This window comes from Fusarium tjaetaba, assembly GCF_013396195.1.
Source record: "Fusarium tjaetaba strain NRRL 66243 chromosome Unknown NRRL66243_c0000217, whole genome shotgun sequence".
Lineage (NCBI taxonomy): Eukaryota > Fungi > Ascomycota > Sordariomycetes > Hypocreales > Nectriaceae > Fusarium > Fusarium tjaetaba.
The window spans coordinates 48,008-61,905 of NW_023501413.1; the positions used below are offsets into that span (position 1 = coordinate 48,008).

General features: G+C 50.9%; 4 protein-coding genes across 4 annotated transcripts; 1 reads left to right on the top strand and 3 right to left on the bottom strand.

Annotated features, from left to right (window-relative positions):
• Nucleotides 1-313: 313 nt before the first annotated feature.
• On the top strand, nucleotides 314-2,703 carry FTJAE_9534 (e3 ubiquitin ligase; the record flags this gene model as incomplete). Its single annotated transcript, XM_037356464.1, has 3 exons — nucleotides 314-703; nucleotides 760-1,178; nucleotides 1,227-2,703. 3 exons carry the CDS (start codon nucleotides 314-316, stop codon nucleotides 2,701-2,703), a joined length of 2,286 nt encoding a protein of 761 aa, XP_037203371.1.
• Nucleotides 2,704-3,491: 788 nt separating this feature from the next.
• Nucleotides 3,492-7,283, bottom strand: FTJAE_9535 (IRE kinase; the record flags this gene model as incomplete). Its single annotated transcript, XM_037356465.1, has 2 exons — nucleotides 3,492-4,621; nucleotides 4,667-7,283. The coding sequence occupies 2 exons, from the start codon at nucleotides 7,281-7,283 to the stop codon at nucleotides 3,492-3,494; spliced, it is 3,747 nt and encodes a 1,248-aa protein (XP_037203372.1).
• Nucleotides 7,284-9,214: 1,931 nt separating this feature from the next.
• FTJAE_9536 (transforming acidic coiled-coil containing protein) lies at nucleotides 9,215-10,022 on the bottom strand (the record flags this gene model as incomplete). The annotated part of the gene is made up of 3 exons (XM_037356466.1): nucleotides 9,215-9,493; nucleotides 9,583-9,708; nucleotides 9,837-10,022. The coding sequence occupies 3 exons, from the start codon at nucleotides 10,020-10,022 to the stop codon at nucleotides 9,215-9,217; spliced, it is 591 nt and encodes a 196-aa protein (XP_037203373.1).
• A 1,061-nt stretch (nucleotides 10,023-11,083) lies between these two features.
• Nucleotides 11,084-13,438, bottom strand: FTJAE_9537 (eukaryotic translation initiation factor 3 subunit B; the record flags this gene model as incomplete). Its single annotated transcript, XM_037356467.1, has 3 exons — nucleotides 11,084-11,518; nucleotides 11,570-13,106; nucleotides 13,167-13,438. The coding sequence occupies 3 exons, from the start codon at nucleotides 13,436-13,438 to the stop codon at nucleotides 11,084-11,086; spliced, it is 2,244 nt and encodes a 747-aa protein (XP_037203374.1).
• Nucleotides 13,439-13,898: the final 460 nt, after the last annotated feature.

Here is a 13,898-nt window from a genome sequence, read left to right on the forward strand (position 1 = left end):
GGTCTGCCCCGCCATTTCAGAGAGGGAATGCTAAATAAAATCTGGTCGACATCATCATCTCGCCTTCGCGATTCACCTTGAAACTACAACCATTTTACATTCATACAATAATAGCACACCAGTACGGCTTCACCAAAAGGCCGCTCATACTTTCTATTTATCCGTAGTTTTACTCGTGCACTTGACAGCTTTCTATTTCGATACAGCGACTACCCCTCTACCGAGCGACATAATCATAGCTCTGGTCCCCTTGACTTCTACATTGTCCGAATTCGCAAACATTCCAGCTTCAGAAAGCTTGGGACAGCCCAAAATGGCTTCACCGGAAGGAGACAGCAATACTGGAGCGACGGCTTCCGAGTCTCAACCACAAGGCGACGGTCAGCGCAACAGAGGACGAGGCCGAGGAAAGGGTAATCAGAACCGACGAGGCGGCCAACGGCGTGGCCGTGGTGGTAACAACGCCAGCGTGCCCAATGTTCCCGCAAACCCGGCTGCTCAAGATGTCGCAGCTGCAGCTTCCAGAGCTCACGCCATGGCTGCAGGCAAAGCCGCTGAAGCCGCCGAGGATGATGAGGTGTGCTTTATCTGCGCGAACCCAGTCGCTCACCACTCTATCGCGCCTTGTAACCATACAACATGCCATATTTGCGGTTTACGCATGAGAGCACTTTATAAGACAAAGGACTGCGCTCACTGCCGTGTATGTTGCCCTTTTCTGTACCCCTGACAAGGGCTCTATCGTTAACAGTATTCTAGACCCCAGCTGCCTATGTCATCTTTACCGACGACCCCGAGAAACGTTTCGAGGATTACTCAGAAAAGGATATCACAACCACCGACAGCAACATCGGAATCAAGTACACAAAAGAGGATATTGTGGGCGATACAGTTCTCCTCCTGCGATATAACTGCCCCGACGCATCGTGCGATTTCGCTGGCCTCGGCTGGCCTGACTTGCACCGCCATGTCAAGTCCGCTCACCGCAAGCGCATGTGCGATCTATGCACTCGTAACAAGAGGGTATTCACACATGAGCATGAGCTATTTGCGGATAAGGAACTGGAGAAGCACATGCGTCATGGAGACGATAAGCCCGGCGCGGCTGACCAAACAGGCTTCAAGGGTCACCCTCTATGTGGGTTCTGTGGAGAGCGGTTTTACGACGACGACAAGCTGTACGAGCATTGTCGGATGAAGCATGAACGCTGCTTTATTTGCGATAGGCGAGACTCACGACACCCCCATTACTACCTCGACTACAATGCACTCGAAGAGCATTTCAAGAAGGATCATTACCTCTGCAGTGACCGAGAATGTTTGGAGAAGAAGTTTGTAGTCTTTGAGTCGGAACTGGACTTACAGGCTCACCAATTGAGTGATCATGGTGGCAAGGCAACAGGCAGAGACGCACGAGTAGTCAACATCTCAGGATTCGACATTCGGACGCCATATCAGCAGGAGAGAGGCGGAGGCGGTAGTGGGAGAGAAGAAGGACGACGGGGAGGCAGAGATGGGCGAAGAGGAGGAAACAGAGGCCGCGACCCTAATATGGAACCGGTTCCTGCGAGCTCCGCCCAGCCATTGCGACGAGATGAGATTGCCTTCCAGCGACAAATGGCCATCCATTCTGCGCAATCTGTGTCCAATCGCACATTCGGCGGTGCACTCTCTGCGCCTTCACCCACACCCGCTCAAGCCTCGTCACAATCTCGTGGTGGAAGCTCATCAAACACTCCTCGGGCCAGTCAGGCAAACCTTGCTAATCCCATCGAATCTGCTACTGTTCCGGATCCTGCCAACCTCAGCCCCGAGGAGCGTGCCAGACTTGTTCGCCACGGTGCTGTAGTCGAACGAGCATCAAACCTTCTCGGCAACGATGCGCAGCGCATGGCAACATTCCGAAACCACATCTCTACATATCGCCAAGGCGGACTTACTGCACCTCAACTTATCGATGCTTTCTTCACTCTCTTCGCCGATACTTCCTCAAACGCTCTGGGTACAATGGTCCGAGAGGTTGCGGATCTCTATGAGGACAAGAACAAGGCCGATGCTCTTCGAAAAGCCTGGCAGGACTGGCGTGCCATCAACGAAGACTACCCCAGTCTGCCTGGACTAAGTGGTATGCATGGCGCAACCTCGAGTTCAAGTGGTTGGGCCAATGCAGCATCTGCCAACCCAGCAGTTCCTAATGCAACGGCGACACAAAAGTACTCAAACCGTGTCTTGAAGCTCAAGAACAGCACAAGACTCGGTGGCCCTGCACCTGTGTCCTCTAGCGGAGCTTCATCGTGGGCCTCTCGTCCAGCTGTCAGTGCTCCCCCATCATCCTCCAACGCATTCCCGTCTCTTCCCTCGGCTGGTAACTCCTCATCCTCTGCCTCTCGCTCCAACTGGACGACCCCCACTCCTTCGTCCTCACAATCCACAACCCTCAACCGTCCCCGTCCTGCTCCTCGTCCTACTGGCGAGGATGCTTTCCCAGCTCTTCCCACAGCGCCAAAGCCTACCACTACAATCTTTGGTTATGGAAACGGCCGGGCCGTGCGTCGCGACTATGGAAGTCGTGAAACGGGTTTCCAATGGGGTGGCAGCGGCTCAAATACACCAGCTGGTGAAGAGCCGGCCGAGGATGGCGAGGCTGGTGGCAAGAAAAAGGGCGGTAAGAAGGGCAAGAAGGTACTTGTGCAATGGGGCTAAAGTCACTTTTTGATAGAGTTCATGTGTAAATATTGGCAGGTCATTTTGTACCATTCGATTGGTGTTAGTATCCCGAGGATGTCGGGCATTGAACTGGGAATATGAAGTGGCATAGCGACTGGGGTGATTGGGCCTTGACTGTTGAGGTAGCGAACAAAGTTAGGCGTAGCAATAGCAATGTACACCATTCTGCCATGTTGCTTCCTCAATTGCACGGTTGCTGGGGTCAAGAGACGAAGGTGTTGCTCAATACCTTCATCTGAATCACTTGTCATAAGCTTAGAAGACTGAATATATCATCAAAACTTTAGGGGACTATGACTACATTGTCACAAGGTTAGCAACATTATGACCATATTGTCATAAGCTTAGGTATACTACGAGTACATTGTCATAATTATGAGTACTCTGATCAGGTTATTATGAACTTAGGAGAGACTGTGGATATATCGTCAAAACTTGAGATTACGAAGACATTATCATAAGCTTAGGAATACTATGAGTACATCATTATAAGCTGGTGAATCTATGGTCAGACCATCTCATTGGTAGAGACTGTGTTAGTGATGTCGGTGTCACCATTCTTTCTGCTGCTAGTAGATAGAGCCTCTGTCATCCCGGATGCAGCTTTAAAGTGCTTTACCATCGTCTCGGCGCAATTGAGAAGGCAGCCTCAAGGAGCAAGAAAACGTGAGACTTTAGAAGAGGATGTCAAAATAAACTCAGTAAAGACTCCCTAAAATTACACTAAATTGCCTAAATCCTTTCGTCGCTTAGGATAAAGGTGCCTAAAGGGCCGCGGGTTCATAATACTCGCGGAATCTGTCCGACCCGTCCCACCGCACGCTCCAGACCACGTTCCAACAAATAAGCAATAACATTGGGAATCTGACGGTCCAAAATGCAAGATAACCTTCAGGCAGGGACCCCACGGTCTTTTTGAGTGCCTCAGGCATATCTTCATAATGGTTTTTCTTATTCCGTAGGGCCCGAAGCAGGTCAAGAAGCCGGTTACCCGTGTATTTGCGCTGCTTCCCGAGAGAGTCAACGAAGTCACGTGGTAAGACCTTCAAGAAGTCATGAGTGACCTCCCCTGCGTGCCTTTCAAGCTCGACCAGGGCGGGCGAAGGGGGGTCCCTTGGCTCCTTTTCAAAGTGGTCCGACACGTCGCAAAGGAATGCAAGCCTCTTCTTCGGGGACCAGAAGAAGGGATGGGCCATGATTTCCTTCGCATTAGGACGGTTCTTGGGGTCTGCTTCAAGCATGGAGGCGATAAGGTCCTTAGCCTCGTAGGCAAAGTCTCCGAGAGAGTCGAGGAGGTCCAGGTTATACTGCCCCTTTCGAATATTGACCTCTCGCATATAGCGATCGCCGCAATCAAAAGGATGGGATCCGTTGGTCAAAACATAGAAGAAGACCAGTCCGAGCGAGAAAATGTCAATCGCACGAGTAGCACGCCGGGGCATCATGTTATCGTCCAAAACCGAGCCGGAGCCGCTTTGGGTGCTGGCCTCCATCATGGCACCTTCTCGAGCATCGTCGTCGAGCAGAAGCTCAGGAGCACGCCAGCCTGATGTTCCAGCGGCACGACCCGTAGTGGCGCCGAAGGATGATTGGCCACCCTCCAGCTTCTTGCAAAGTCCGAAATCAGAGACTAGCATTCTAGGCTTGCCATCCTTGCCCATATTGACCAAAATGTTCTGCGGCTTGAGGTCACGATGGACGATTCGGAGTTCATGTAGGTGGCTGATGCCGTTGGTGATCTGGTAAAGGATGTTTGGCAAATCGTGACGGCCGGCGTTGGCAAGATCCCGGAAATAGTTGGGCTTTTCGACCACGTCGGCTAATGAAGCGGCGCAACGCTCCAGGGCAATGTAGAGAAACCCATCGCGGATCTGTTGGGAGTAATATCGAATAACTGCAAGTGTTAGAGTGTTGGTTCTTCAATGGCATAATAGCTTACCATTCGGGTGATCATCACTCTCTCTCAATAGCCTTGTCTCTTGGGACGCGATGTCATAAAACTGGATCAACATGCGTTTGACGGCAACCGCTCTTCCATCAAATTTGCCAGCAAAGACTAGAGTGCCATTGCTTCCTGTGCCCAATTGCTCATCCGTGTTCACCTCGATGTTTCCCATACGAATCGTCGAGCCTGTCACAGACTGCATGTCGTCATGCACGGTCATTACGTCCGGCTCGAGGCTGGGCCTCTCGCCCAGCTTCTTCGCGTTGTTGACCGCATCCTCGACAGTGGCCGTAGCCGGATCATCGCCTCGAGATAGTGAGGTTTCCTGAGCACGACCCTTGCGATGTTTGACACCCCCACGTCTACCTCTGTGAGCCTTCTTCTTCTTTTCAGGGGCTCCACCATCCTGACTTTCATTTGTGGCCGTAGCCTTGGATTGAGGTTGAGGAGTATCGGGAGTATCTACTGACCTCTTGCCGGTCTTCCTCTTGGGCTTCGGGGTCTCTTCCCTATCACTGAGCTCTATCTCTCTTATAGGCGTTTGGGGTAAAGTTTCGGGCTCCAATTTGGATGATTCAGGGGCGGGGACCACGGATTCTTTGACCTTCTCCTCCAAACTTTCCCTAGGTGCTGCGGGCTTGGGTTCTTCATTGGCTGGGTCGGCCAAGTAGTCAACGTTGCCGTCAGTGTCGCTGCTATCAACTTCATCCGGTTGCGCTGTGTAGACAGGGGCCTCAACAAAACCCAGTATATTCTGCAATTCGTTCCAAAACCCCCTTCTCTTCCCTCGCTGGAGGTGACGACGGATATTCTTGTTATTGAAATAGAGCAACGAAACGAATATGATGATGACCACGGGGTTGGTAATGAAATCCTTGACGCTTTGTGCAGCAATTAGAGGCAGCTTTTTGGCGTTGGTAAGGAAGGTAGGCTCATCCGAAAATGTCAGGTCCGTGGTTTTCGAGTCATTATTCTCAAAATCGTCGTGGCCATCATATACGTCATACACTTCTGGACCTTCGATGGCACCGGCGGGCAAACTTGGCGTATGTGTGCCACCTCTGTTGTTGACGGTATCGAGGAAATGTGTGCCTACCAAGACCTTCGAGAGTTTGGTTTGGTTGATGGTGTCCCAAGAGGGAGCAATGTCCCACCAATCGGGACGGGATAGTTGAGCGATAGGGGCATGTATAATAAGAGGGTATGATCGTCCAGACATGACGTACCAGTCCCCAGTCCGAGTCTGGTTGAGAAAGATGCTGTTGCTGCGCATACGGGCGTGGGTCTCGTCTTGTGGGGGCATTGGCGGTTGAGGGAGGACCACAAGATCGGGGTTACTGTCTGATGTAGCATCTCCTGGTCGGCATACATCAAAGACTCGGGCTACAGGTGCAGCGAAGTGTTCGCTGAAAAGCGGCTCTGCCTTTTCAGATCTTGCGTAGTCAAACGCGTAGACCTTGCCGTCGTGCTGGCTTGTGATGTACTTCTTATCTAATGAAGACTGGTGCTGTTGAAATAGGTCACTGTCGTAGTTATTAGGGCTCCACTCAGAGTATCTGAGGGTAGCGATAGGAAGACCATCATCACGTCGCTGGATATCAACAGTATATTCGGTCCTCCCCAATGTGATTGTTCCTGTAGAGCTACACTCCTGGTTGTTTTCGTCGTACAACGTGTCGGGGCGTGCGCAGCTTTCGGCTTCGTTAACATGAGACCCTGTAGCACCGAACCACTTGAGAACTCTCCCTGTGGCTGCATCAAGAGTAATCATGGTGGTCTTCTTATCGCCAGTATAGACGACGGGGGAGCTCTCGTCGGCGTAAGGGGCCAGTTCTTCGACAAGCTTCTTCATGGTAAAGCCAGTTTTGACAAATCCACGATTGGAATCGGGGGCCCAGAGGTATATTCCACCGTCACGGTTAGGCTCAACAGCCCAAACATAATGGTCGACTTGGCGATAATTTTCATCCAGAATGGACCTCTCTGAACGGTAGTGTTTAGTCTCTACCATAGGGTGGTCGACTTCGAGATGCCAACGCTCTTTTCCGGTTCTTCGGTCGTTGGCGTATAGGTCTCCATCGACGGTCGCCAGAAGAACAAAGTCTTCCACTTCCCAATCCTTCAGACTCCGCGCAATCTGCGGCGAGGCAAGCCCAGAAGCAGGAATGCTGCTGGACCGTTGTCGTGAAGGGTTTGGTGCTCCTACGGACTGAGCCGGAGCCAAAGTTGCGAGGGCGCTCGCATCGTCAGGGATAATTATATGTTCGTTTTCGGTTTCGTATTCTCTCTTCCGGTTCTTACGGGCAGGCTCGTTCTTCTGTTGTCGCTGTCGCTGGTTGGCAACGGAAGCCCGCCTCACATTCTTGACGGTCTCGCGGGCCGACTTAGTCACGTCAACGGGCGTCGCGGCCCATTGATGCACGGCATCATCGGCTAGCTGCTGACTGCGGCCGCCGGGGCGCTGCAGTTGTGGTAGACCTGGTTCAACTGGTCGATGCTGCTGCTGAGCATCAACAAGCTGTAGCCAGGGAAGAAGAATGATAGCAAAGGCGATGAAGAGTCTCTGTTGCTGTTGGGCCCGACGCCCCTCGCCCGGAGGTCGTCGCAGCATTTTGATAAAGGTTGACGATGTGATTGATCACATGGAACCCATCAGAGAGGATGAGATGGAAGCTTAGTGCGGTGAATCGGCAACGGCCATGGAAGGGATGAGATTCGATCGATATCTTCTTGGTTGGGCAGTCACGTCACACCACCGTTCGTTCGTTCGTTCGTAGGTAGGTAGGTAAGAAGGTGCGGAGCCGACGCGGCAGGAGGGGAGCGTAGAGGGTCCAAGTCGAAGCCTCACGATTTAAACAGCAGCGAGTAACGTTATTGATAAAAGATACTGATAAAATGTGATTCTAGGTGGAATGAAAGAGCAGGTTGGAAATGGAAAACGGAGGAAAAGGTTGGGGTAGGAGCCCGGGTTTTACGAGTGACCCCTTCTTTTGCCCTGCCCTGGAATTGTCCCTCGGGGGGTAAGAAAAAAGGTACGTAAGGTATGCAGGAATCGTGTACCTTATGATGATTTTATGTTGATTCATCCTAAATATTGTATTTTCTATGCTAAGAATTTAGCATCTTTTCAAAACTTATGATGAGTCTTGGAAGATTTTATTTAGGATCATAATAGAATTACATGGCTGTAGAATAGAATTGTGATGCTTTTCTCTTTTTTTTCTCACCCTCCAGCCATTGCTGACGGGCGCCGGCCACACCAGCATGGCACGGGCGTTACAGAGAAGGCCAGAGACTGACGAGGAATTGCACCAGTCGAGGGGAGAGGGGTTATGGCTTGCGCCAGGTATGAAGGCCGTGTTGGCAGTGTATTCTCACTGTAGGCGATCCAGACCATCCCACCGCAGGACGGTTGGTCCAGGGCCAAGACTCGAGTGTAAGACAGCACCGGGGAGCAAGAAAACTTCTGACGTCGAGTCAGGGTGCCAAAATAAACTGGTCTAAAGCTCTAGTAAAGTATACTAAGCATACCTAAGTCTTTTTATCAACTTAGATGAGGAGTTCTAAGTTTTCTTGCCTCCTTGTGGCTGTAGGTACCATAGTAGTGGTAAAAACTCGATCTCCAAATGTCTAGCTGTGATCGAATCGAGGTTCCCTTGCATTGTTAAGCATGTGAAGGCTGAAGCTGTGTCATTGAGGGTCAAAGAGCAATGCAGGGAGGAAGTAATTCTTGTGAGAAATGGACACAGGAAGACAAGGTGCTGTGTTCCCCGCTGGGAGTTATGTTGGAAGCTTTATCCTCCAATAGAGGTGCGCAATTCATCAGTTACAGTTTCATACCAGTACTCCGTAGCTGCAAAGCTGCTGGATTCACCAACCTGAATTGACTCTCTACTCTTCACACTGTTCTGTTCTGACTTTCTCTTTTTGTGGGCTTCGCTTGTGTGCACCCCGGATCGGATGGTCTGTGCTTCGGGGACCCTCTGGCTTCCGCCCTTGATGAAACTTGAAGATAAACTTCAAAATTTCTCTAGGGTAGCAAAGTTTGTCAAATTGAACTCGTCAGACGCGTAATTCATCATTTACATCCTCGAGTCTGTTGCGTTTCCTAAATTGGCAATTTCAATCACGGTAGATGGAGTAGGTAATAGCAGAGGGAAATTGTAGATAAGAGGAACTAGGGGCTTCGTGTAGGGTTGCAGGCAAGCATCTCAACATTTTGTAATTCTTGACCGCTCAGTGTGAGCTATAGCCTGAAGGATCAGATGTCATAGCTCCTCTTAAATGTCTTGTGTGTTTCGTTTTTTGTAATAGCATAATAATCCCCCTACATGATTTACTCATCTGTGTGTTCTCAGATAGGGCTCGCTCCCTTATCAAAGTGTGACTGGTTGTAATCCATGAACGCCAACCGAGTCGCAACCTCACTGCGGTTTGATCCATTATCGAGGGAGATGGTCGTCAAATCGGACAGAAGCTCAGCAGCCATCAAGATCAAGTTGATAAGTCATAATTGTAAAAAAAAGAGCCAATATGATGACCTCAGTCTAATGACAAAGGAATGCGGTCTGGGGCACGTCCCGCCCGATAGTCCAGCACCCTTCCCAGTGCACTACTCAACCCAACCTCAAGCTGGTCCTTTCTCCTCAGCATCTCGAACTCACAATCAGGCGCATAAGATGCCAGTTCTTCAATAAACATGTTCAGTGCAGGTTGAAGTCGCTGGAAGCAATCCCCAAAGTGGTCGATAAAGCCGTCCCTCGATATACTCTCCAGATCTCTCACTAACATTGTGATGAGCTTTGATTGGTTGATGCCGAACTGGAAAGGAATGTCAGTATCAGTTGATCAAGAGTCGCTCCAAATCATCTGTCATGTCTCGCAACGAGAACTGCAGATATGTTACGTACTAAGTCGAACATGGAACAAATACCCTTTTGATTCTCATACGAGAAAGGGGTTTGGGGCCGACCGCCGACCTTGTCGAACGCCTGCTGGACCCCTTCAATCATATCTCGACATCGGAGGTATGTATTCTTCCAACAGGTCAGTTACATGTCAAGTAAATAAGGAAAACCTGTAGTACCCCTATTATTCCGACTTCTACACCATGGCCTCCAATATTACTGGCAGTAAAATATATGTCAGATGCTAAACGGCTGACCTCTCGAATGACCGCGTATATATCCTCTGGAGTTGTAACAGCTGCGAAAACGGGAGGCGCAACTGGATCAGGTATTGATGTGGCGACAGGCGAAGTAATTATTGAAGTCGTTGATGAAGCTACCGGAGAAGCATATGTTGTGGCTATGGCAGTAATGCCACTGAGAATAAGGAGGGCGTCGCGCATCATGCAGGGAGAACTGAGCAATGGTTCGGGCAGGAGTTTGAAATATTGATGACACAGGCAAATATAAAGTCGTGTTCGCTCGAATACTATCTGAAGACGCGATATCGTAGGAGTAATCTGATATAGGCAAGGTACAATTAATGACAAGTACGGAGAGCTGAGTTTTGGAGTGATGAGCCCAGTCGCAAGCAGACCGCTTGACACATTAAATAACCCAGTTCATGACCAGGTCTGCCCCTTTCTTGAATACGAGCCGCTATCAGCTCACTCGTGGAAAGATTTAGTATTGATGTTTATATGTATTAATCTGAGGACATTTAATATGAAGTGGCGGAAATGTATGGCCCCTAGCGGTTGCAGTCCGATTTGGGCAGGCTGCGTGCGACAAACACCCGAGACCTGTATGCCGCCCCAAAGTCATCGCCGAGCTGGGACGGATATCACGGTTCGTTGTAGGGCTTTTGGACGGCAGATTTGTTTTTGTGATATCTTGGCATCAAGCACATTGAGGACATCGCCAAGAAGAGAGGCTGGCCGTCAGGGAAACGTAGATATGTACTCCGTACGAAAGCGAATATCGAGGACAGTAGAGACATCAAGAGATTGCTAAGAATGGTTGGAAGTGCCGAGACAGCCTCTCATGTTCTCTTGGCAAACATTCGAGTATGAAAACAAGTTGCCTTGGTGCTGGAACAAACAAGTTTGTTGTTGAGAGTGTGAGTTTGACAAGATCCCCCCCGGAAAAGCCAAGATTTTCAGCTGCTGTCTTGGGCCAGAAGATATTGTTATGCATCGTGGATAGGTAGACAAGCGATTGAGATGAATGTGTTCAGAAACGGATTTGTGACCAAGACAACTACGTCGTATCACTTAGCAAACAGTGAGGAGCAAGTGATATGTATGAACGGAGAATACTCCGAAATGCTTTTAGAAAGTCCAAGGAGCTGGACCTATCTCTCGTGTGAACATGACAATGAATTTCATTACGTGACCCCTCGCCCTAACCAGTTTTTCTACCGAGATACAAGCAAATCACTCCCATGCAAATGCAGTGAAGACGTCTATGCGAGGATCTCCTCACTCTCCTCAAGAACCTCCTCCACAATCTCCTCAATCACCCGATCCGCATCCGATGTTAAGCCCTCGAGAGACTTTGTGTAAGCCTCTAGCAGAGGAGCATGGGGATCCTTTGGTAGGCCAAGAGCTTCGCGCTCTTCCAGAATCTCGGCCTCAACAGACTCCCGCCAGTTGTACCACTCCTCGAGCATGTGTCGGCGAGCCTCAACCACAGCCAAGTCAGCAGAAGCACCACGGTCAGCATCTTCTTGCTCAAAGACGCGGCTGTATTCTCGAAGGTTCTTGCGCACAGCCTTCTGCTCCTCCTTGGTGAGCAGAGTTGCGGGCCGAGGGCGCCATGAGAACTGCTTGAACTTCTCAAGGGGCTCTTCTCGCAGAGCCTCACCCTTGAAATCGTAAATGTGGTATCCGTTTTCCATCTAGATCAGGTCAGTATATATATCATAGTAAGTTTGATAGATGGAGCATACCGAGTGCTTCCAAGCGGAAGCCCATGAGGCGACGAATCGGCCTGAAGGGTCCCACTCAACATCTGTGACACCGTAGTGGTCGGCGGTGTTCATAGCCTGGAGGTTGGCAGTAAGGTCCTTGTCGGACTCGGGCTTCTCGCCCTCGAAATCAAGGTCGAAGAAGTCGAGATCCGAGCTCTGCTGGTTGGCAATGGTAGCAATAACAACAAAGCGACCGCGGGGTGACCAGTAGATGGCGTTGCTGTTCTTCTTGTCAAGCGTTCGGAGGTGCTTGAAGTTACCCACTTGTTGGCCCTTCTTGGCCTTCTCAGGGCAGAAGAAAGAAACTGCAGTCTTGGGTGGGACAGCAGTAACGCCCACGGGCTCGGTTGTGGAGATGATGGCAAACCTGTCACCCTTGGGCTCCCAGGCAAAGTTGATAACGGTATCCTTAATAGTGTCAACGACCTCAACAGGGACACCCTTCTCCTTGACACGGAAAATCTCGAGTGTGGTTGCTTGAGACTTCTTCGACTTGGAGTGTCTGTCGACCTTAACGCAAATGTAGGCAGCCTCGGATTGCCAATGAAGCTTAGCGTCGCTAACGCTGAAGAGGTTCAGGGATCGAACGACCTGTTTTGAGGGAATGCTCATCAAGCCGACCTTGGCGGGGTTGCTGCCAATTTCAGGAGTCCAGTAGCAGAACAGCTGCTCATAGTCCTTGACACCATCTCGCTTGGGGGTAGCAGGAGCCCAGTCGAAGTCTACAACACCCTCGATCTTGATGGAGGTCTTATCGAGAAGGTTCATGCGGGGGAGTTCGTATACGGAGATAGACTGGCCGGGGTTCAGGCGAGCAACGTACTTGTCATCAGCAGACCACTTGAAGGCAGGCCACTGCATCTTAGGCGGGGCCTTGCCTTCCTCAACCTTGGGGGGCTCGAGGTTGGCGAAAGATCGCAGAGGAGCAGCAGTAGCAATGTCCCAGATCACGTAGTTCTTGCCATGGTCGTCGATCGAAAGGGCAGGGTGGCCCTCGTCGGGGATGGAGATAGGGCGGTTAGACCAGGTGACGATGTACTTCTCACCAGGAGAGAAAGCGACCAGGTTCACGAAGGGGTGAGCGAATCGGGCCTGTCGCGTCCACGAAGGACCGCCCCAAAGCTGGACACCCTGGGCATGGACAGAGGTGAGGTACGTGCCGAGAGGAGACCACTGGACAAATGTCTCAGTCCAGTGCTGTCGCTCAACAATGTTCTCAGGTTGATCCTTCTCGTTGTTCCAATAGACGCCGACGCTCTCGCCCTTGTACATAACGAACTGGTCTCGGCCGCGGCCTGAGGGATCCTTGAGGAACCATCGCAGATGCTCCTTCTCGGTGAACTCGTCGATGTGAGGGGGTTGGTAGGTCTCGTCGATACGGCCTTCTCGTCCATATCGCTCGATGTCGGTGAACTTGTTGACGCGGAGGGTGTGCTTCTTGTCGAGGGGGGTGAGGTCGAGCTCGCGAGTAGCGGCAGCAGCCTCAGCGGGCGAGGAGTATTCGACAAAGGCGAATCTTGAAAAACGGTATCAGCTCCAAGTTCGATGCTTCTTTAGTTCCAAGTATGTCACCTACCGCAAAGACTTTCCATCGTCACCCATGGGCATATGTATCAAGTCCTCACGTGTCTTGCCGACTGTGTTGAGCTTCTTCAACAAGAACTTGACAAGCTTGGGCTTCTGATCCTCTGTGACTTGAGGCAGGCCATCGATAACCACGAAGCTGTCATAGCCTTGCTCCAGCGAAACCTCGAATCGTTCTCGCAGATCGGAGATATCAATATCATCATCGTTGAACTCGTCATCGTCAAGGTCGGCCTCGCGGAGGTGGTCGAAAGAGGGCGCCATGCTGGGCGATATTTGGTTGTTGGAGGGGTGCAAGAAAAAATGCCCCGCTCTCGCTCGATTCTGTACGGTTTTTTTCGAGGGTTTGGGAGGGTTTGGCTACCGAGCACAGGTTTGCGAAAATGGCCTTTTTGCGCGCGGGAGATATGACCTCTGGAAGACACGCAAATGCTTGTCTAGAACGGCGCAGAATGTCGCTCGGGATCGTGCGGAGTCTTGATGTTGCGGTGGCCAACCTAGTTCAGCACAAATTTGGTGTTCTCCTTCAACTTTCCCGACGAAAGTGTGCGTGATGCGGAGAAATGATAATACTGGCCGAAGCTCGAGGCTCCCACCGCGGGGCAAATCACGTGTGGGCTTTGCTGGCCCCTGGGAGTGGAGGGGCTGCGGTTGCTAAGCTGGATGGGAGCTCCAGAAAAAAAGGCTGCAACGTCTACCCCAAGGCTGAAGCATATTGACGTTG